The following is a 24,830-nucleotide window of genomic DNA, read 5'->3' as shown; positions in this document are numbered from 1 at the left end:
AGACCCTACTCCATACATCCCCCCACTTTGACAGCTACTCTGAGTATACGGTCTTTCAACCAGCTGTGCGCACACCATATAGTAATTCCATCTAGTCCACACTTCTCTAGGTTGCGTAGGAGAATGTCATGCGGGACTGTGTCAAATCCTTCCTAAAAATCAAGATATACCACGTCCACAGCTTCCCCCCTTAACCACTAAACTAACAACTAATAACTCCGGCCAAGGAGGATACCTAAAGATAGGCCTCCAAGTTCAGCACTTTTGAAATTCAGGGCACCTACCTAGGTTCTTAAATATGAATTTTAAGTCTTAGAAAAACTGAGTTTTATCAACAAATCAAGTCTTTCTTTTTTTCAAAGCACACGCAAACCTTGTATCATTTACTTTTATTTTATTCATTTTAGATAGCGAATGGTGAGTATTCTCCAATTTGAAGGCAATGCCACAGTAACTTAGGCTAGTCTACACTACGGGGGGGGGATCGATTTCAGATATGCAAATTCAGCTACGGGAATAGCATAGCTGAATTCAACGTATCTGATCCGACTTACCCCGCTGTGAAGATGGCATCAAATCGACTGCCGCAGCTCCCCCATCGACGGCGCTTACTCCTACCTGGGCTGGTGGAGTACGCGCGTCGATTCAGGGATCGATTATCGCGTCCCGACGAGACGCGATAAATCAATCCCCGAGAGATCGATTTCTACCCGCCGATCCAGGCGGGTTGTGAAGACAAGCCCTTAGCTGCAAACACTGCAGGGGAATGTTAAAAACAAAATATAACTACCTAGCATACACAGTGCTTTCAAAGCAAACATTAAAACACAAACATTAAAAGTGTTTCCTTCCTTTTTTTTTTTTTTTTTTTTTTTTTTTAATTCCAGGGTTGGGTTTTTGTTGTTCTTTGTTTTGAAGACATACAAAGTGTGCCTAGAATACCCAGCAATGGCCCTCTATTTGTATTGTGGTAACACCTACAGGTGCCATTGTGCAAGGCACCGTACAGATACAACAAGAAGATGGCCCTCTGCCAGAGAGTTTACAAACTAAATAGGAGGAACAAGCAGCAAATCAGGGAGGAGCATATAAACTAGTAATTGCACAACTAGTAATTTCAGAAGTTTTGTTTTCAAAATCAGCATTTGAGCCAATTACAGGGGCCACTGCACTGGTTAAAAGGGACCGTGTGTGAGAACAGCAAGGCTGAAATCCACTGTTAGAGATTATTTGCTAGCTATGCTATAAAAATAATTACCTTAGGAGGTTTTACAGGATTTCACTGGAAGGGTTTTCAAGTTCAATACTTATTTAAGTAATATGTCTATTGAAAGGAAATGGGAGCCAATGCCAATGCTAGTTTAGTTACAATTAAACATCAAATTGTTTTAAAACTGTATGTTCTAAAAGTCTTCTCTCATCATGTGAGCTCCGCAATCCAGAGCAAAGTAGCAGAGTCTGTTTTAAACAGGCTTTGCACAATCAGATTTTTATTTTTAATTTCAACAGAATTGATATTTTTAAATTTTTTCATTAATCAATTTAAATTTTCACAGTTGCATGAAGTTATGGGGTAGAGGAGTCAGACAATAAGGGGTCAGGAAATTAATGACAGATTCCAAAATGGAAAGCTTTATAAACTGTTAAGACAGTCATCACCACCTCAAAATATGCAAAATAAATATTCTTAAATCAAACTAAAATGTGAGCAGCATTTTTTACTTTGCCTATCTGTAAATTCTGATTATTGATGGAAATATTTTAGTCAGTTTGTGAATGTATGGTGAAACTGACGTTTACTGATAAAAATCAAAACTGGCCAAGCCTAGTTTTTAAAGTATGAAAGCAAAATACACAGTGACATTAATTCTAGGGAAAAACTAAGACTTTCAAACAACATTTAATGAATCTTCTACAAGGTTTGCAAATACTAAGTTATAAATACATCATATTAAGAAACATAATACGGTACAGCTATTGCAAAATCAAGCTGCTTGAAGAAGTTTTACCTGTACAGTACATATTCTGACTGAAGGTGTGCTGGTAGGTATTGATGGTCTTGCACCTGTGTTATTTTGTGTCTGGCTCTGTGCTCGAGCTATTGCTTGTTGAGATACTAACATTAGTTGACCATTGTTACTTCGGATAAGAACTGTACCTGTTGGCAAGAAAAAGGAACAGACTGTTAAGAGGAATTACTGCATTGAAGAGTACCTAAGGAATTTTTAAAAATTGTATTACATGCAAAGAACTGAGGTAATGTGATATCAATATCCCTGCAATGTGACAAGAGTGAGGAAATGCAAGGGCTAAGGCTCGAAGAGCAGCCTTAACTTGACTGTCTTGCACTTTATATATGTTTCATGACAGCAATATTATTTAACTATTACAGTCACAGACAGCAACATTAAACAAATAGCAATACTGAGCCACACATTTAATACACCACATATTACATTTTGATTTTAATTACACACAATTGGATTTTTGCTTTTCCAATGATTTTTGTTTGCTTGTTTTTTTTTAAAGAAATATGAAGAAAATCCAAAGCGGATTGGTTGGCAGCACTTGCTCATGCAACTATCTGACAGAGAGCTTAAGAGCTCTTCTAGATTTGTCTGCACTTAATTCCCTGAACCAACAAGTGTACCCTTAAACATAGATGAACATACGTGTGCACTTACAGTTTAGAGGAAGTTTGCAATGGAAACTGAAATATGTAGGCAGATTAATATTAATTACAAAGCAATTGTCGCTCCCAGTACGAGCCAGCCATTGGCTGAAGACCTCTTCAAAATAGGTTTAAAATTTTTTAAACTGAAACAAGAAATTTTATTTAGACATTCAGGAAAAAGACATCCTGCTTTCTTTGCCCCTTTCCTGTCTTTGAATTGTCTTTTTTCCTATATGTTTCTTTCACTGTAGCAACTCCCAATATCCAAAACCTTTTTTTAAAAAGCATATTAAAATTTTACTCAAGGTATCTTTAATAACTAAGCTTTTCCAGAGCTTTCCATAGCAATGAAAGATCAGTAAACATATGAAACAACTCAACCAAGCATTCTGCAAGTCTACATTTGTTACATAATACAAACCAGAATCGCTCAACGTGATACTTTTTGCTTGCGGTACTTCACACTCTTTAGCCTCTGTACTTTTAAACAAGATTGTAGTTCAAGTTTGCTACTCTATAGTTGGATTTCTCCATCACCTATCCCATGCTCAAGGCATCTCACATAACTTAATACACTGACTGAACGGTTTTAAAAGTTATCCAATCTAATATCAGTTCTCAGGATGTGCAAACCACAAAACAAACCCACTCAAGGTCTACAGTTTCTTCAACTGACAGCTATTGCACATACAAGGAGGAAGTTTACACAACAACCAGAAGGTGTAATTTGCAACACAGGTAGACATGTGTGTGTTGGTGCCTAAATACAGCAGCGTGGCTGTGACAACTTGGATGGTGACTGAGGTTAGCCACTCAAGTACAATCCTGCCAGACCCCACATATGTATTTAGGGGGTATAATTCCCAGCACGGATAGAATATACGTATGCTAGCTCTCCTCGACCTGAAAATGAGTGTGCCCGCTAGCTAGCCGCCAAGCTGCTTTGCAGACATACTCATAATGAGGCATGGTTTGCAATACTAAGACTAGTTATCTTTTAGCAGACTGGAGCCAGTTGGTCTTCAAGACCCTGCTCCTACAAACACTTATGCACATGCCTAACATCACTTACATGACCAGTCCCATTGACTTCAATTGGACTACTCACATATGTATTTGCTTAACATTACTCAAGTGTTTGCAGGACTGGGGCCCAAGTGTGGTGTTCACTAATGATGTAACTGGCATTAGTTACGTTATTTATACATAAGTTTCCATGAGAAGGAAAAATATCTCATAACTAGTCAATTACAGTAAATCATTCTGCTTGTATTAAAGATGTCCAAGTAGATAGAGGAAATTCACTGTTGCTGCATATATTCACTTTGGTATATTGACATTTGGAAGACATTAAAGGGACACTGTCAGATCAGTTTTGGCCCACACTTAAAACTCCATATTACAAAATCTAAAAAAATCTTGAGATGGATAATCTTTTTCTTCTAACATGCTTTTAACATTCCAGAGGAAACAAGGCCTTTGGTTTCTTTAAACAAGAGATTTGCCTATCATGTCTGCAACCTTAACTTTGGGCTTGTCTTCACTACTGGGGTAAGTTGACCTAAGTTACACTACTCCAGCTGCATGAATAATGTAGCTGAGTCTACCTAGCTTAGGTCAACTTACCCCAGTGTCTTCACTGCGTTAAGTCAACGGGAGACGCTCTCTGGTCGACTTGCCTTACGCTTCTCGAAGAGCTGGAGTAACGGGGTTGACCAGGGAGTGCTCTGCCATCGATTTATCAGGTCTTCACTAGATAGATACCTGTTGCATCGATTGCAGCAGCAGCATTGATCTCCCGTAGTGGAGACCAGCCCTTTGTGCAATGACAGAAGAGGATAGAAGTGACACAGACTATGCCTACACTAGCACTTTTGTCGGTATAAATTATGACGCTCTGAGGGATGTTTTTTCACACCCGAGTGACATAAGTTACACCGACAGAAGCGCCAGTGTGCACAGCACTATGTCAGCAGGAAATGGTCTCCCGCCAACATAGCTACCGCTGCTCATGGAGATGGTTTTATTACGTTGATGGGAGAGCTCTCTCCCATCAGCATAGAGCCGCTATACGAGCAATCTTACACCGGTACAGCTATGCCACAATAAGATTGCTAATGTGGACATGGCCTTAGTTTCATACGCTTCTCTCAGGATGGACAGCTAAAAATAAATAGCAGTCAAAATGTTAGTGTTTAAGTTTAATAAATTTGGGTATTTGTCACATAAGTAAATGAACTTTTAAAATATGCTCTTTAATCTAACTCATGTAAATTGCCAGAAATAACTTAGCTCAGTTTATTACAGATTTTTGTCAATACTTTAAGTCCTGATTATATTAAGACCTGCTAAAACTCAAACACAATGTCTGGAAGGGTTCACTATCATCAAATTACCTAAACTCACTACTGGGCTGTCTAGTTCGACTTGGCTTAAGTGACAGCAATTCCCACCAAAAGTGCACAACCAAGGGAAGTTCTTAAAGTGCAATCCATAAACATATCTTTCTTTAAAATGCAAAGCTTGCAAAAGCCATTATATATTGGATCATGACATGATACTGGGGAACTTTTAACCATCTCTGAGGAAGATTAAAATATGAAATACCTTTCTATACAGTAAAAGCTAAAGTCTTGTCTACATGGGGCACTCAGGAAAGTAAAGACGAATTAACTAAAGGTCTTAAGTGCATTAGTTAAAGTACCTTGAGAGCATCTACATGGGGATTTTTTTCAGAAGTAAATTGGCCTTAGCTCACTATCACTTAATCCAAGAATTTGCACAGGGGTTTAAATGCACTTAACTTCACACTTTTAGGACACGTCTACATTAGCAGGCTTACAGCAGCACAGCTGTACCGATACAGCTGTGCCTCTAAGATCGCTCATGTAGCCGCTCTATGCTGATGAGAGAGAGCTCTTCCATTGACATAATAAAACCACCTAAATGAGCAGCAGAAGCTCTGATGGCAGGAGAGAATCTGCCAACATAGCGCTGTGCACACGAGCACTTATGCCAGCAAAACTTACGTTGCTCAGGGGTGTGTTTTTTACCCACCTCCCTGAGCAACGTAAGTTTTGCTGACATATGTGGAAGTCTAGACATGGCTTAATTTTAACTTTCCTGAAGTTTGTCTACACCACAGAAACTACAGCACACATAGGGGTGCTGCTTTAGTGCCTAGTGTAGAAGCTTTCGCATCAATGGAAGGGGTTTTTCCATTGATGTGATTAGTTCACCTAACTGTGAAGCAGTTGCTAGGTCAATAGAACAATTATTCTGTCAGCCTAACTGTCTCTACACCTGGGCTTGGGTCCACCTAACCACAGTACTCAGGCATGACATTTTTCACAGGCCCGAGTGACATAGCTAGGTCAATCTAATTTAAGTACAGAACAGGCCTGAGTGTCGCTGTGTAGCCTTAGTTATCACATTTACACTTGTGTTGTCAAGGAAAATAGTCACTCTGAATATTATTTTGAATACTATTTAAACAAAATGATTTCTTTAAAAACACTTTTCCTTGCCACAAGAGCCTAAGACCCAATACTCAGAAAATGAAAAAGTAGTCTGCTACAAAGTAAATCATTCAGAGTTCCTCCAGTGATGTGTGAATTTGACCCAACTGTCCTAATAGAACAGGAATTACTGCAGCTGAACTTTCAAAGCAAGAGCATTTAAATTTATTCCAGTAGGAGAGCTTCATTTTTGTTAGTTAAAAGTTTGTTGCCACCTCTGTTAATATTCACTTTTCAAGACCTGATTGAAATGTGGAAGAAGGCAGAGAGATTTTTAAAAAGACTTTCAGATCTCAGACCAATAAGTGAATGTGTCTAGACATAATAGCAAATACATTATTTTAAAACATTAAAGGCACTCCCTTCCTCCTTCACTTACATAACCTTACCAAGATTTGGATTTTGCGCATCTCTTGTGATATGCGTCCACGATAGAGTGGGGAACATTTCTGAGTAAAATAGAACTGATTTCCATTGAATAGTGAAGACGACATATGAGAAAACAGCTAAATGTTTACCTTGATTGAAAGAGTGAGTTGGGAAGGAGAAATGTGGGATGAAATTTTCAGAGACGCCTAAGAAAGTTAAAAGAACAGGAGTACTTGTGGCACCTTAGAGACTAACAAATCTAAGGTGCCACAAGTACTCCTGTTCTTTTTGCGGATACAGACTAACACGGCTGCTACTCTGAAACCTAAGAAAGTTAGGGGCTCAAATACGATTGAAAGTTAATAGGGTTTGGTCCCCTAACTCCTTTGAAAATCCCAGCTATTATTTTCTCAGAGTCCTCAGGCTTTAAACACTCAAATGAGTAAGGAATCACTTAAGGCATTACAAACAGGGTATTAATATGGTTGAAAGTTAGCAAAAACAAAGATAGGACAATTTCCCTGATATATATATAGCCTACAAATACTGAGGCCTTTTCCGCTATGAAAAAAAAAGTCAAAAATAAATGAAAGCCCTGATCACTTATACTGTTTAAAACTGTATTAGATAAAGCAGGACATTCTAATTTCTTTTCCCTTTAAGATATCTTAACTCAAAAGCTGCAAATTACATCTGAAAGAGACCTAACCTTTATATGACTTGAATAAAAGTTTTGAAGCTGTGGGGCTGTATGGTTTCCTACACAACATAGGTTAAGGTTTATATTTTGTCTTCTAAGGACACTGCTGACTAAGTAAAATACATTTATCAGGGCTTGAACAGACGCTTACTATGGATGCTGATACCGAAGATAGGAAGGGCTAGCACAGCAAGCCCCAACCAACATATTCGTGAGAAGCTCAATAGGGGACGCTGCTATTCAGACTGCACTCTCTCTGTATGCTGGTCAGATACCAGAATGGTGCCAAACACAGAAAAAGTAAATAAATGTAAAAACTTCCAAGAAAGAGCCCATTCCCCTACTCCACTATGACCTAACTTTGGGGAAGGGAGTTCTCAATTACTCCCCTCCCAGATAGCCTTTTAGGGGTCCTCCCCACTTGCGAGTAGCTCCTGTGTTTGCATCTGCTACAGCTTAGTTTTACTCTGCTGCTTAGGAAAGCTAACAGTTTCCCTACAACCCAGCTGTGAACTGGACCTATTTTGTTCATTTCACTAGCAGCAGTGGCCAGATTATGAGGAGAGACTGGGAGGCAACCAGCATTAGGCCTGGTCTACACTGGGGATCAGCCCCAATTACAGCCATTAGTTTAGCTGCCTTAACGTAGCTGCCTAGCATAGGCTAGCAAAACTGCTATAGACCGTGAGGTGCATCCATGCAGCTTACCAGTTTCAAGTAGGGGTAAAATGCACAGATGAACATTGTTGCTTATACTAGCTTTGACTGTCTACACTAGGGTTCTGCACCCAAGCTGGCCACTGAATGACTGACTATCTGGCATAGGCAGAGACAAGATGAGGGGGTGGATAAGGGAGGTCCTCAAGGTAGGGTGCAGCAAGTCAACCAAGCTAATTTTATACGTTAGAACACCTCGCAGTAATGGACGTATGTTAAGGATTAACGACGTCTCAAGCGCAGATCCTCTTTTTAGGCACATACTAAGTGCTAAAGCTGCTAATGTTTGGACAGCAAGCTAGGTTTCATGTACTGCCTTATCACAATGGTGTCTCTCCTGGCCTTGGACTCTCGACGTTCAGATTAAAAAAAAAAACATAGTAAAAACAGGAGTGCTATGTTCACAGTACAGCGTGTAAGCCCAGGGTTTGAATTGAGGCTCAAGCCTAATCACCCTTCCATCTACACACGCAAATTGTGCTAATCCTGGGCTTGGACCCAGGATCGCAGGACCCCACAGTTTGGAGGGTCCAAGCCTGAGACAAGCCAGGACCCAGGGTTCAAGCCCTATTGTTTTGCAATATAGTCAAAGCCTCACTGGACTTGTGCTCTGGAATCTGCCAAAAGTATTCCACAATCCCATGGGATGACTTTCTTTGTCCTCTGGACAGTCAAGTTTGGTGGGCGGTCAAATTTTCCCACATTGCACCATGAACAAAGGACTGGAGTAGTCACCTTTTGGGAGAGCACTAGGAAGTCTGGGATATGGGTGGTTACACTCGGGCCTGCATAATGTAGCCCCAGGTTGGGACCCAAACATCAACAATTCCTAACCTGGGGTTACAAATGAGTATAAATGCTCAAGGCCTCTAGATTAACAATGCTCTGCTAACCTGAGTTCTAACCACCCTGGATTTACATTGCAGGGTAGACATACCTGAATTGCACGTGGCCAGGAGGTTGAGTTTCTTGTTTGGAATAATCCTTCTCTGACCTTCAAACTGGATAACTAGTGAGACTGTCATCCAATGTACTCTACTTGGCGCTTCATCTGAAGTCCATGGAGAATTAAGCTGATGCTAAATGGCAGCTGCCATTTAGTTAATTGGAAAGAATTCTCAGATGCCCCACAGTCTGCACTGACTAACCTTTACTTTTGGTGTTCAATTAGGGATATGGTTTTGCACAGGTGCCATTTGTTCCAGGGGGGTGCTCAGCCCCAGGTCCCCACCTCACTCCATCCCATCCCCGACCCGCCTTTCTGCCCCATGCCTGACCCCATCCCTTTCCACCCCCTCCCCGCCTCTTTCCATCTCCTTCCCCAAGTGTGCCCTGCCCCTCCCCCTCCGCACCTCCTGCATACTGCAAAACAGCTGATTGCAGTGGGCAGGAGGTGCCGGGAGGGAGGTGGAGGAGTTGATTGTCGGAGCCACTGGCGGGCAAGAGGTGCTCTGGGGGGAGCTCAGCTCCCGCTAATTCTCTCCCCCTCCCCCGTCTGTGCTCCAGCCCTGGAGCTCCCACGGAGTCTGTGCCTTTGTGCTTTTGACATCTGACACCTAAATGATGTGGACCCTGACTACCATATCGTGATATCATGATAACTGAGACGAAATGACAGGTTTTAGAGTAGCAGCCGTGTTAGTCTGTATCCACAAAAAGAACAGGAGTACTTGTGGCACCTTAAAGAGACTAACATTTATCTGAGCATAAGCTTTCGTGGGCTACAGCCCACTTCATCTGCATATAGTGGAAAATACAGTAGATATATAGACAGATATATACACACACACAGAACATGAAACAATGGGTGTTACCATACACACTGTAAGGAGAGTGATCAGTTAAGGTGAGCTTTTATCAGCAGGAGAGAAAAAACTGTTTGTAGTGGTAATGAAAAGGGCCCATTTCCAGCAATTGACAAGGAGCTATGAGGAACTGTGTGTGTGGGGGGAATAAGCATGCTCTTGTTTAAGAAACTGTCACCTCTGAGAGCTGAATATTATCATGACATCCTGTCCTCAGCCCATCAGTGAAGATACCTAATTGCTAGCATTGCAGAGGCACGTAAGATCCTGTTTTGCCTGCCTTCCATGTTGTTACTTTCTTCCCTGCTATTTTTCTTCCAATCCTCTTGGCTTTTCTCCAAACTAAAATCAGTTGCATTGCATCAGCATAGTGAGATGAGATGACCATAACCCTGCCCTCTCTAATAAGAAAAGACCTATTCAGATGTCCCTGACTAGAAAAGTGATCCAAGTTCCAAGCAACAGGTGCTATGGTCAGTCTGTTAGCCAAAGCATCCATTTGTGACCGGCCTGCCATCCAGTGTTCCAAAGACATGAATAAAAGCTGTATTTCCTCCACCTTGTCTGTTAGAAAAAAGAGAAATGAATACCCTTTGTGCATCAGGATTGAAAGTAAAATTAACCCTTTCCTTTTCATCGAGAGGTTGATGTGAAAATAAGAGACTAATATTTTGCCCCCAAAAGGAGATAGTCTTCAAAGGTTTTGATTTAGGTTTGTTTTGCATAATCACTCAACCATAGTTTCAGTAAAAAGGCTTATTTTAATTTCTTGTTCTTGTATTTAATCAATAAACTTTCAACTTTAGAATGAATGGATTTTAGTGTTTGCCAAATAACTGAGTAAAATCAAGGGCTCTGTTTAAAAATAACTCCAAACCTATATCACTGCTTAATGTTCAGAGTTTATAAACACCTCTAATTTTTTTTTAATTAGCCCAAATTAAGCCACCAGTCAATGCTCTATATAAGGGCTTGTCTATATGAGGAAAGTGACCGGAATAAGCTATTTCACCATAGCTCCTAGTTGGCATTCAGTGCAAGTAAGAACACTTCATTCTGGAACAATTTTCCTATGAAGAAAAGCCCTTAGGCTTTGTCTAGACTAGGATTTAAAAGCGTAATGCTAGACTGAGTCACCTCGCTCAGTCTAGTTAGCATCTTCAAAAATCCTGGTCAAGACAAAGCAGTTGTGTAGTAGCATGTGGGCTTCCTTAGGGCTTGTCTACCCTGGCAATTTACAGCGCTGCAACTTTCTCATTCAGGGGTGTGAAAAAACACCCCCCTGAGCACAGCAAGTTTCAGCGCTGTAAAGCGCCAGTGTAGACAGTGCACCAGCGATGGGAGCTATGCCCCCTGGTGCCAGGAGCTACACCCCTCGTGGAGGTGGGGATTTTTTTTTTTAGAGCCACGACCACACAAGGCACCCTAAAGCGCTGCTGCGGCAGTGCTTTAGTATTGCCAGTGTAGACTAGCCCTTAGGCTTTCACTTGACAAAGCTTTTAGCATATGCTAAAGTACAATTGCTTTATCTTGCCCTGGGTCTTTGAAGATGCTAACTCGAGCTAGGTAACTATCTAACACTTTATAGTGTGCTGGGGAGAATCAAGTTCCCCTCCTGACACACATTCAAAAACTTTGAGACACTTTCTTTGTTCTATCCATTGTAACATGAAAGCTATACAAATAGAAAAGATCTGTCCTGGGGGATCATTACAGTATCTATATTGCAGTGTAGCTATATATAGTGCTGTGTGAATGTGCCACACAGTTGACTTGCTATTCAAAGCAATTAAATTAAAGCGGGCATAAACTAGACCGAGCAATACACAGCAGAAAAACGAACAGGGTGTGGCGTGTGAATTACATGCTTCGTGGAGCAGCAGTTTCTTTGAATGTGAAGACGTGGCAACTTTACTTACCAGCAGCCAGCTCAGCCAATAGTAATCTAACAGCAGTTCAAGGAGCCCGACTCCCTCAGCAGCAACTAAGGTCCCAGGAGTACTTGGGCTCAGGTGAATAAATCTCACACAATTGACTGAGGATAAATGGTCCAGACAGTATTACTTGAGACTTCAATTATTCAGCTTTCAAGCCAGCAAATCTATCAAGGTTCTACAAGAGCAAAGAGTTGGGATGCAGAAGTGCTGACAAAAAGCTGTCTGAGTTGGTCAAAGGCTTGGCTGCAGAGCAGCCGTCAAAATAGGTTCGGTGGCAGTGTTCAAATAGTCTCTGCCCAAAGAGAAGTGAAAAGTTAGGCCCAAACACTCTTCACCTTTCTGTAGTATAGAACAGGCAAATCCGAACCAAAGCATGGTAGTTTTCTTCAAGAGAAATTTTCATATTATATTGTGGCTTAGTCAATTTCAAGTGTCAGTGGAAACACAATGCCATCAGTTAAGGTTTGAATGATAACACCAATTACATTGATTCATGCTGGATTTTAAATGATTAAGAGACTAAAATGTTAGGCTCTGAGCTGCCATATTTCTTCGTCTCTAATGTGAAACACTTTATCGGTTATGAACAAAGACTGTACCTCAGTAAGTTAGTGTTGCTTAACTTGAACAATGACCATCTTTTCTGATAAGAAATGTAAGACTGCTGTGAAATTTGGGTATAAACTTTAAAAATTGGCATTCTTTCCATGTTGTTGATTATGACTGTTCTGCTGGAAAATAACAGCTTTAAAAATCAAGAATGGCTTCAGCAAAATGAAGTGGTAAAACACAAAGTAAAAAAACATTTGAACAGGATGATCATGTCACTGATCATTGTTCACTTGTCATCCAAATCAGAAGTAAGTTTTGCCAGAGTCACAGTAAGAACCTAAATATGTCTATTAACTTACTATTCTATGCATTTTAGCATGCTATGGGTTTCTACCAAGGAGTATATCTGATATTCAGATGCCCAGTGCTCTTTTGTCACTTAAAGAATTATTAAATTGAAGCGATATTGCAGCACTTTCAACAATTCAACCAGGGGTTATCCATTCATGGGTTTTTATCTATGTTTGCTTTCAAGGGCTTTGTGAGGAGCATCTTATTCATTCTATTCTCACTATAATGAGACAAATGAACACTCTCCCAATTAAGTCATTTATATTTCCTTCTAGTCTCTCACACGCAAATAACCTGTGATGAATCTGCTAAGCAGGAGAAAGGGTAGAATAGGTACAGTATGACACTGTTCTTCTACCCAGCAACAATACTGCTCCTTCACCTGAATTCATGTGCACAGACCTGAGTGATTAGCAACATATAAAATAGCAGCCTTTGGAGCAGAGCTTATTTCAAAGTCAAGAGATTTAAAAAGAGCAATAGATAGAGCAGACTCACTGTCCTCCTCCTCCATAATATAAAACAGCAATATAAATATATAAACACAGCAATTAAAAATGGAGAACTTCCTTTCATCTCTGAAAGTACTGGCTTTGAGGCAATGGGATTCCCTAAACGTGGAAGGGCGATGGATGGATCGCACATCCCAATTGTGGCCCCAGACCATCTTGCAACAGAGTACATCAACCGAAAGGGCTACTTCTCCATAGTCTTGCAGGTGCCAGTGGATGACCACAGCTGTTTCACTGACATCAATGCAGGGTGGTCAGGGAAGTTGCATGATGCATGCATCTTTCGGAATACTGGACTGTACAGAGAGCTGCACACTGGGACTTTCTTTCCAGACCAGAAGATTCCAGTGGGGGATGTGCAAATGCCCATACTGATCCTTCGAGACCCCGCCTACCCTTTGCTCCCATAGCTCATGAAGCCTTACACCAGGAACCTAGACAGCAGCCAGGAGCGCTTCAACAACAGGTTCATCAGGTGCCAAATGACCACTGAATGTGCCTTTTGGCTGATTAAAAGGTCTCTGGCACTCTCTTTTTGGCCACTTAGACCTCAATAAGGAAACTATTGTGGGCTGATGTACACTCCATAATATGTGCAAATCAAAGGGGGAAGTTTCCCCAGGGGTGGGCCACTGATTGGCTGGCTGCTGATTTTGAGCAGTCAGATACAAGGGCAATTAGAGGAGCGCAGCAGAAGGCTATCTGAATCAAGGAGTCTTTGAAGGAACATTTGGACAACAATTCCCAGTAATGTGCCTGTATGTGATGAATTTGGCCAGGCAATGTTTACTTGCCACCATGAATTACTCCTGTAGTGCTTGCTTCTTGAGCGTTAATTGCAAAGAGCAAATATTCCTACCTATAGCCACTGTGTTTCAATGGTAGCACTGAGCGATGTAGGTATGTCACCAATAAAGACTCATTATTTCAACAACTCGAGTTTAATAACTGGATAAAACACAAACTTTTGGACAAACAGGGAACATGAAAGTGAGGAACAGTCTTGCAGTTAGGGCTCACAACTGGGTGTAATTCCAGCTTTCATTGGAAAACCTGCCCCCAGGCGTGGAGTGCACAGGGTACCGTGAGGAACCAGGACCGTGCAACGACTGTGGTGGGGGAGTTTGGGGAGGGCATGGACCGGTGTTCTGTTGTGGCTGGAAGGGGAGTCAGGCATGGATTTGCTCTGATTGCAGGCTAATGAGGGACTTCAACATCTCTGGCTGGTCCTCCAGGAACTTTATCTTCCACTCCTACCCATGTCCTTTCGCAGCTATCCAGCCTCAGTCTTTCAGTTACTGTCTCCCTCGACGCTCATTTCACTATGTGCTGCATCTATTCACTGCAGAACTTTAAGAAACATATCCTCTTTTCTCCTCCTGGGTCACTGCCTTATCTGATGGAGGTGCGTTGCTGGTGTGGAGGAGTGTGTTCTCAAGGACACATCTGCAGAAGGCAAGGAAACAATCAAAAGATACCATATCGTGAGTGCCCTCACAGCCGTGAATCACAAAAAGTTACACACACCTCTTTCTCACGGTCCTGTGGCTAGCATACAGGTCACTGAGAGTCCCAATTATGGGGAGTTCACAGCTGGGGTGGGGAAAAGGCAAGAAGGGACAAAGGCCGGTTTGCAAAGGGGGCTATTATAAGTGGCTAGGGAGCCTATTCTGAATACTGGTACTCTTCCCTTTTCCATAGGCTAGGAATCGAACCAGATCTCACTCCTCAGGGTAACCCAGGATGCAAGGGAGCAATGCGTGTGGCTTCAGACCAGCTCTGTATGCTGATTGCTTGTGTGATGCTTTGGTCCCTGCAGAGGTAATTGCTGGGTAGTACAGCAAAGTTTCCTATAGTGACAGGGAGAAACAAGGCAGCTCTCCCAAGGAATATTCAGCAGAGGATGGCAGAATTCCTTCCTAGAGATCACTATGGAGGATTCCAGAGACATCCCTGTGTACATTAACATACTTTTTGCTGTGGCCCCACTGCATAGATGGGCAGGCTTTATTAATTTCTGTCCCTTATCCCTCCTCTACCATATAACGAAGTACATGAGAGCTCAATCTCCTCTCACTTTGCAGTATCAAAGCAAAATGAGCACTTACCGTAGCTCCCCTCTCTTGCATCCTGCAAGCCAGAGTTGGAGTGCTGGGACCAACTAGATCCCTCCGGACTGGAAAAGAGGTCCTGATTCACCAGGCATCTAGACAACTTTGCCTTATGCTCCACCTCGTCCTCCAGTTCCACCTCCTCGTCCACCAGGTCCTCATCGGGGTTGATTCAACTGGCCGCTGCTTCCAGTCCTCCCCAAAGTATCCACTGGGCTCTTGGTGGAGGTGGAGTCGCCACCAAGAATAGCGTGCCACTCCTTATAGGAGTGGCATGTTTTCGATGCTGCTCCAGAGCAACAGCTTACCTTTTGGTACACCTGCCTCAGCTCCTTGATTTTATCATGGCACTGGCACTGCTGCGTGTGCCTTTCATGCAATCAGCCCGGAGTATTGAAATTTCTACAGCTGGTGCAAAGCTGCGATTGCACAGCCTCTTCTCCCCACATACTCAGCAGATCAGACAGCGCCGGTGTGTGCCACATGGAAGCACATCTGCTGTGTGAAGGTCAGCTGGGAAGATGCTGTGTGAACTGTGCACCAGGAGCAACCAGGAAGAGGAATTTCAAAAATTCCCAGGCTTCTAAAGAGGGGAGGTGTGCATACCCGTGTATCTTCAGGGCTGCAGAGTTTTAACTGCTGACCAGAGCAGTCATGATGGGCACCGTGGGACACCTCCTGGAGGCCACTTAGGGTGACATAACTAAGTGAGGAGCCAGAGTGACGCAGCATCGCTCTAATTATGTCGCAAAAAAGCTCTAGGCTGCTCGCCGAGGTGGTTTTATTGTGTCGGCATAGCAGGGGAGTTACATCGGCAGGAAGAGCATTTCAGTGGGTACACCTTCACTGTTTTGTCAATGAAAGCTGACTTGTTGACAAAACTGTGTAGTGTAGACAAGGCCTAACCTTTCTGAACAGTTAGCCAAAATCAGCTTGTACAGACCTTAGGTGGCAGTGAACTTGCCAGAAGCAAGTAAAACAGTTCTTTGTAGAGGACCCAGATGAAAAGAGAAAGTGACTAAATTCCCATAATCTTAGTCACTTGCTTTCTGCAGCAAGTAGAAAAGCATGTTATGCACTGTAGGGCCCTGCTTACACTAAGGCTGTTTTTCAAGCTTACCTATCCACTGTTGCTAACACACCTGTTCAGCTCCATTGGCGTTAGCAATTTTGGCACCCCTAGTGTAACCGGGCTGCTGCTACTATTTTAAGCATCATCTAACCCTGCTCACAGGACACATACCTGACAAAAAACAGTAGCTGGCAGCCCTAGTACATGACAACACTGCTAACACCAGTAGAGCTAGACCAGATTTAGTAACAGTTGTAAGGCTTTTGAAAAGTATCCCTACCGTAAGCATATTGAAGTAACAAAGGTAAATCCATCAGTATCTAGGCAAGTTTCACACTTCACTGCACTGCCCTTCCATAAGGGAAACAGACCCGTTTGGCTGCTGGCAACCCTTCAAAAATGGCCTTTAAAACTGTCCCCCAGATAAACAGTGTAAGGATGAGAAGAAGTAGATAGACAACTGAAAAGATGAACAGTGACAGAAAGGGCAAAAAAAGAATATAAGGAGATCCAAGAACAAGGATGGGGGGAAAGGAAGATGGAGGACTGAAATTAGAATTGCTGCTGTTTCTGCTGCTCTATGTCATTTCTCTCCTCCATAAATGTGTTGGACCCCAGGACGTGAGGTCAGTTACTAGAGGTTTTTTGGTTTTTATTTTTGTAGCCCTGTAGACTCATGTGCTAAGACAGTGAGAAAGCTTGTTCACCCTACTAGCCATTTTGGAAGATAAGAGCTATACCAAAAATATTAACAGGAACCTTATCCTCTAAACCCAGCCTTCAACTATTTCCATCACTGACACTGGCACAGTATTTATCACCACTATTTTTCGAACAGTAAATTGAAGTGAGTGGTCAGTCCACTCCTCAGCAAACAGATTGTCTTGTGTGTCACGGACTCTCTCACAATCTGAACCACCATTAGCAGTATCAGCATAGGCCACGGACTGCATGAACACAGATCAGGACAATGGCATATTTGCACAGGCGGGAAGTAAATACTGCACATGCTGTTCGTTTTTCTGTATGCAGACTGCATTGACTGTAAAGTTCTCTCAAAAACAACACTCACTTTTTAAAGAGAAGGCAGAGCAGGAAGAGTATCAGATGCAAGATGAAAACCCTACCTTTAAGGAAGCAATTTGTTTAGTCTGAGTATTTATTACATTTCCAGATGAAGGCGCGAAAATACATACTCTGTGTCACCAGAACAGGGCAGAGAACCTGCTAGTCCCCCACCTGCAAGTGCCTGCTAGGGATCCCCCTCTGGTGCAGTACATCCTCCAGTGGCTGTGAAACTGACAACAGCTCATATACCTCAAGCACAGTGGGGAGTGGCTTTAGTGCACGGTGCTCTGCCTATCTGCTAGATAGCAGTCCTCAGCAGACAGTTTGCCAGCTGGCACAAGACTGACTAACCTGTCCCAGGCCAGAGAGTCAGGGAGCTGTAACTGTTTTTCCTCTTCCCCTGGGCTTCCCAGGATGGCTGTTTAGGGGGAAAGGAAACAGTGACAGAAAGGGCAAAAAAGAATATAAGGAGATCCAAGGACAAGGATTGGGGGAAAGGAAGATGGAGGACTGAAATTAGGATTGCTTTTTGGTCCACTAGACCCGGCAGAGCCAGGCAAACTCCCTCAGGACTCCCACAGCCCAGCGCAACGCTCTCCTCCCATCTCTCTCACAAAGCAGCAGGCAGCCAGCAGAGGAGCTAATGAGCAGCTGCAACCAGGAAAGGGCATCTGCTACTAAAGAAACAACAAAGAGTCTGGTGGCACCTTAAAGACTAACAGATTTATTTGGGCATAAGCTTTCGTGAGTAAAAACCTAACTTCATCCAAAGAAGTGAGGTTTTTACTCACGAAAGCTTATGCCCAAATAAATCTGTTAGTCTTTAAGGTGCCACCAGACTCTTTGTTGTTTTTGTAGATACAGACTAACACGGCTACCCCCTGATACTTGCTACTAAAGAGTGCACCCAGTTCACACTGCAAGTGCTTTAAAATGAACAGTGTAAGTGGTGCTCCCTACCTCTTCCCATAGCAACAGGGCCAATTCAAACACTTCAAGAATCACAGGGAACATGCTTTTAATTCATAATTAAATGCATATTTTCTCAATAGTTGCTCTCAAGGGCCACAGATTGAACACCACTATTTTGAAGGCTATTTGTATTCTCGTACCTACCATTTTTCATTTCTGCCTGTTAGTTTTTGTAGCTATTTATTTTCAAATATAAGCTTTGACACTCAGTGATTAAGTCAACCATGTGTTTGAGGCATTCACATGAACACTTACCTAGTTATAATGCTACAGTTCAGCATCAGAACTACCTGCCTGAATAACCTTTTATTTTGCTAATTAAGAATGAAATCTTAATCAGACAGAAGACGTAAATAGAATAAAGCCTTCTCAAGTGTAAGAGTCTCTTTTTAAAGGATCAAAATAATCATTCAAAGTGCATCACCCAGTGATGTTTGTACATTTGAGTTTTAACTAACTTTGTACACTGGTAGCACAGAAGGAAACTCCATGTGCTTTTTAAGAGACAAGTTGCAATATTTTTAAATATTAAAACCTCAACTCCAGTCTGAAACCTAGCTCAGCTTCACCCTTTCCTATCCCAGGCTCAAACAGAAGATGCAATGTAATGCTGCATTTGTGACATCTGCGTAGTTCCATAGATACCATATTCAACACTATTTCCTCACTTAAATAGGAAAGACAACTGATAGGAAAAAAAGCCTTGTATAAAACTACATCTTCAATACAGATTGTACACAAGTTATGAAAAAAGTCATGGAAAGTGAATAGATTTAAAGTCATATGAAAGTTCCCAAACTATGATAATCACTAGTGAGCATGCACTTCAATTTTTCTTCTTAAACCCAACTTCATGTCAAAAATCAGTATGTAGTAAAAGGACCTTATTAGAGGCCAAAACTTAGATTTTTTTTATAAATGAATTCACAAAACTTAACACTCACACTTCTGCAATGTTTCATTTCAATGGAAAGCTGGATAGGATTTAAACTTGTCCTTGATGTGCTCACAACCTAGAACACCACATCATTGTGGTGGAGTCTGAGAACCAGAAAGTGAAACTGAGTAATGAAACTAGGTTAGTTTTTTTTTAAACTTTATAGGGTTCCATAACAGGAATTTTGTGAAGTATTCTTTAATACAAAAGAATACATAAAGTGTATTTCAGGATATTGAATTTGTTCTGAAAATTGTGGATAATATACAATAGGAATTACCATATTGGATCAGATCAGTGGCCCATCTGCTCCAGTATCCTGACTGTTAGTAACAAATGCTTTTAATATAGGAATTTTCCTGGTGGTAGACAATTATGGAAATACAAATATTTTTTCACTACAATTGGGGTATGAACTTTCAGGGCATAAGTTAACCTCCAACGGAAGTATGATTGTTTCTTTCCCTTATAATGTTAAGAACTTCATCTAATCTAGATCAGTGTTCATCAGCTCTTGAATTCCACTAAAGTCTTGTGGTCTCGATATATAGTGGCAGTGAATTCCAGTGAACAGACTGTTTTTAAAAAAAGCTGTCTGTGAATCAGACTCAAAGAAACGTAGGGATGGAAGGGACTATCTAAGCGGTCATCTAATCCAGAGCTTTGCGATGAGGCAGGCAGAAAAGCAAGTTTAACACTGATAAGAGGAATAACCCATTGTTTACAATATTATGAGGAAGGGTGAGTGGAGCACCTGATCAATCTTCTATATATCATATTGTCACTTCACCTGCCCCCTAAACTGCATGTTCCAATCCTTTCAATCTCTTTTCATGAAGACTTTTTCTACAATCATTTTTGGTATACGTCTCTGAATCCAGTCTATTTTTGCTATCTGCTTTTTGGGAGAGGGTGGCTAGAACCAACAACATTTCAGAACTAAATTCTATCATTTGAAAATATCACCACCTGGCTGTTCAGCTTTTAATCTACAGTTCAGTGTGCAAAAAGGTGATCGACCTAGGTCCTCTTCTCCCTTCCACCATCAGTATTTTCCAAGCACCTCACAAATGTTAATGGATGTATCTGCACAACACCTCTACAAGGTAGGGAACTAACCTTATTTTACAAGAAACTTTAGGCAGAGCAATTAAGTAACTTCACTAAAATCACAATAGCCCACCACAATAGCACAACTTCAGAAAGGGGAAAAATGAGGAAGCTAATTAAATGGAAATTAAAAAGTAGTCACAAAAAAGTGAAATGCCTGCAAGCTGCATGGAAACTTTTTTTAAAACACCATAATAGAGTCTCAAATCAAATCTATAGCTCAAATTAAAAAAATATAGTAAGAGAACCAAAAGAATATTACCATGGCTAACCAACGAAGTAAAAGAAGTGGTTAGAAGCAAAGAGGCATCCTTAAAAGAAGTGAAAGTAAAATCTTACTGAGGAAAACCAAGAGGAGCATAAACTCTGGCAAGTGTAAAAACATAATTAGGCAGGCCAAAAAAGAATTTGAAGAGCAACCAAAGACTCAAACTAACAGCAAAAAAATGTAAGTGCATCAGAAGCAGGAAGCCTGCCAAACAATCAGTAGGGCCATTGGAAAATCGAGGTGCTAAAGGAGCACTCACGGAAGATAAGATTGTTGCAGACAAGCTAATGAATTCTTCACTGCAGAAAATGTGAGGGAGATGCCCATATCTGAGCCATTCTTTCTAGGGTGACAAATCTGAGGAACTGTCCCAGGTTGAAGACTCAACAGAGGAAGTACTGGAACAAACTGATAAATTCAACAGTAATAAGTCACCAGGACCAGATGGTATTCACACAAGCATTCTGAAGAAACTCAAACATGAAATTGCAGAACTACCTTTGGTCTGTAACTTATTTAAATCAGATTCTGTACCAGATAACTGGAGCGCAGCTAATGTGACACCAATTTTTATAAAAGGCTCCAGAGAGGATCCTGATAATTAAAGGACAGCAAGTCTAACTTCAGTACTAGGCAATTTGGTTGAAACTGTAGTAAAGAACAGAATTATCAGACACACAGATGAACACACTGGGGAAGAGTGAACATGGCTTTTGGTAAGGGAAATCACACCTCACCAATCTATTAGAATTCTTTGAGGGGAAAACAACAAACATTGTGGACAAGGATGATCCAGTGGATATAGTGTACTTGGACTTTCAGAAAGCCTTTGACAAGGTCCCTCACCAAAGGCTCTTAATCAGAGTAAGCAGTCATGGGATAAGAGGGAAGGGTCCTCTCATGAATCAGCAACTAGTTAAAAGACAGGGTAGGAAACAAACAATAGGAGGAAATGGTCAGTTTTCAGAATGGAGAGGCAAACAGTGATGTCCCTTGGGGATATGTTCTGAGACCAGAGCTGTTCAACATATTCATACATGATCTGGAAAAAGGGGTAAACTGCGAGGTGGCAAAAGTTTGCAGACAAGACAAAATTACTCAAGATAGTTAAGTCCAAAGCTGACTGTGAAGAGTTACAAAGGGACCTAACAAAACTGGGTGATTGAGCAACAAAATGGTAGATGAAATTCAATGCTGATAAATGCAAGGTAGTGCACATTGGAAAACATAATCCCAAACATATATACAAAATGATGGGATCTAAATTAGCTGTTACCACTCAGAGATCTTGGAGTCATTGCGGATAATTCTCTGAAAACATATGCTCAATGCGCAGCAACAATCAAAAATGCTAACAATGTTAGGAACCATTAGGAAAGCGATAGATGATAAAGGAGAAAATAGCACAATGCCACTATATAAACCCATGGTACCCCCACACCTTGAATACTGGTCACACCATCCCAAAAAGATTAATAAGACTGACTTTTCAGTTTTGAAAAGAGATGACTAAAGATGGATATGAGAGAGGTCTATAAAATCATGAATGGTGGGGAGAAAGTGAATAAGGAAGCGTTATTTACCCCTACACAGCACAAGTTCCAGACGTGTCACCCAATGAAATGAATGGGCAGTGGTTAAAGAAAATGTAAAAAGGAAAGTACTTCTTCACACAACAGAGTCAACCTGTGTAACTCGCTGCCATGGGAAGTTATGAAGGACAAAACTGTAAAGGAGTTCAAAAAAGAATTAGATAAGTTCATGGAAGACAGATCTATCAATGGCTATTAGCCAGGATGGTCAGGGATCCCATGTAACCCCATACTCTGGGTGCCCTTAGCCTCTGATTGCCAGAAGCTGGGAGTAGACAACAGAGGATGGATCAGTCAATGATTGCTTATTCTGTTCATTCTCTCTGAAGCACCTGCGCTGATTCAAAATGTATATCCATGGATGCGGATAGCTGTGGCTATCCATGGAGTTGTAGGGCTCTAGCAACAACGAGTGACACCAGCAGGGCCATGGCCAGCGACCAAGCCAGGAACTGCAGCAGCTAGACTGGAGTAGCTCCTCCAGTGTGGCTGTACCACCCCCCAAGCCCTACCCACTGGGGTGGGCACCAGGCTTACCAGCAGCTGTCCCTTATGCTATTGTGAGCAAATGGCTCGCATGCTCCCGGACAGGAGTCCCTTCCACACAGTGGAGTGCTTCTCCTGTCTGGAAGCCCACGAGCCACTTGCACACACTAGCGCAGTGGTTCTCAACCTATTTACCATTGTGGGCCGCATTCAAAAATACCTGTATGGCCCTGAGGATGCCACATGAGCTGCAACTCTGTGCTGATTGGGCTGCAAGCAGCCCACAGGTTGAGAACCACTAGCATGATCAGGGCTTAGCATGATCAGGGATAGCTGCCGGTGAACCTGGTGCCCACCCCAGTGGGTAGGGATGGGGGACGTATAGCCACACCAGAGGAGCTGCCCGGGTTGGGCATTGGCTCCTGCAAGTGGTGGCCTGACATGCTGCTGCTGCTTTTGCCGCTGCAGTTCCTGACCCGGTCCACTGGCCACGGCCCTGCTGGTTGTTGCTAGAGCCGGGCAACTCCAGAGATATCTGCTTTATAGCCACAGATATAAATTTTGTATCCAAGCTGGGCTCTATCAGAAGACAGGATACTGAGCTAGAGGGACTAGTATGGCCATTCTTAAATGAATACATGAGAACATATAAACAGAAAGATATAAACGTTCCTGATTTTTTCCTCCTACTTGAGAGCTTTACAAAAGAATCTAGAACAGTACTTCAGGATCAAAGTGGAGCACTTTGCATTACGACTGTAGTCAGCTTGCTAAAGAAGTTTCACAGGGCACTGAACTCTCCTAGCACAACAGCGGTCCTTTAGCAGTGCGATGCCTTTCAGGGGCGTAGAAGAGAAAAGCAGGAGACTCACCTGGTGGGATCTGGAAGTTTGCAGGCAGTTGTATTGTAGTGGTCTGGGGGGCTTTGGGAGCCACGGTTTGAGGAGCAGCCAGCCTAGGCCCACCAGAGTTCTTGGGTGGCTGCTGGGCAGCGGTGACAGTGGCCACTTTAGCCACCAGAGTCCCCATGGGGGCAGTCACCACCCGTGACTGCTGGGTAACGCCAGGCACCAGGCTGATGGGAACCTTAGTCACTGCGTGGCTCAAGGCAACTGCTTGGGCCCCCGCGGGAGCGCCAGCGGCGGAGACAGAAGCAGGGGGGGCCGTGTTCTGAGAGCAGAGCAGGGCAGGTGCCGGCTGAGCCCCACCGGCCCCGCTCGCTGCAGGAGCCGCCACTGCCTGCTCAGGGTGCCCGGCGGGCATCACCCTCACCGGGGCTGCCGCAGAGGTGCTCATGGAGGAGGAGAACGGGACCAAGGCGGGGAGGGTTGGAGTTTCCCGGGACGTCCGCGTTATCCCACAGCATAGCAGCCGGGAAGGGGAAGGCTGGTCTCTCAGCGGCGCGGCAGGACCCGGGGCTCACACACCACCTCGGCGTGCGGTCTGCTCCGGGAGGCTCCCGCTGCCACACTGGCGAAAACACATGGTCATCCGTCCCCTGCCGGCTGCGCACACGTGGGGCAGGCTGGGCTGGGCCTCCCCCCCAGCGGAGGCGACCGGGTACAGGGAGCCGGCTCACGCTATTGCGCCGGCGCCCTAGGCTTCTAGAGCCCGGTACTTAGACCCGCCCCCGCGCGGCGGGCCCCAGCCATGTTTATAGAGCCACGCGGAGCCCCCCGCGCACGCGCTCCAGGCGCGCGGGGCCGCAGCCGGGCTTTCCCTGGGCACTCTGCCTTCGGATTGGTGGCGCCGAACGAGCCTATGGGGCGGAGCTTTGTGGCGTCATAGGGGCCGCGTTCCAAACAGCTGGGAGGCTGAGGAGGCAGGTGTGGGAGCTCTCCTCGGGGGAAGCAGCTGGTCGGGCTCTCGAGCGGGACCGCGGGGTTCAGGCTGAACATTGCGGGTTCGCTCGGCATTTTTTCTTACAAGCCCGCAAAGCCAAAGAAGCGTGTCAGACCGTTTTAAATTTGGAGGGCGGGATTTAAAAATCCCTCTAGAGCACCTTCAACCAATATCGTGTTCTGGCACAGATTCTATGGGTATCTTTGGGCAAGTCACATAGGATGAAAAAAACCCTTC

The 24,830-nt window shown here is 43.1% G+C and overlaps 1 protein-coding gene across 1 annotated transcript in view; it reads right to left on the bottom strand.

Moving 5' to 3' along the window:
* Nucleotides 1-24,369, bottom strand: part of TAF4B (TATA-box binding protein associated factor 4b) — a 114,406-nt gene extending 90,037 nt beyond the window's left edge. Inside the window, exons 1-2 of the mRNA XM_034762803.1 lie at nucleotides 23,624-24,369; nucleotides 2,010-2,158 (exon numbers count right to left, since the gene is read on the bottom strand). Coding sequence (XP_034618694.1) covers nucleotides 2,010-2,158; nucleotides 23,624-24,047 — 573 coding nt within the window. The 5' untranslated portion in view covers nucleotides 24,048-24,369. The remainder of the gene's footprint in view (nucleotides 1-2,009; nucleotides 2,159-23,623) is intronic.
* Nucleotides 24,370-24,830: the final 461 nt, after the last annotated feature.

This window comes from Trachemys scripta, chromosome 2 (assembly GCF_013100865.1).
Source record: "Trachemys scripta elegans isolate TJP31775 chromosome 2, CAS_Tse_1.0, whole genome shotgun sequence".
NCBI classification, from domain to species: domain Eukaryota; kingdom Metazoa; phylum Chordata; order Testudines; family Emydidae; genus Trachemys; species Trachemys scripta.
The sequence above is the reverse complement of the archived record's forward strand: the minus strand, read 5'-3'. Positions and strand labels throughout refer to the sequence as shown.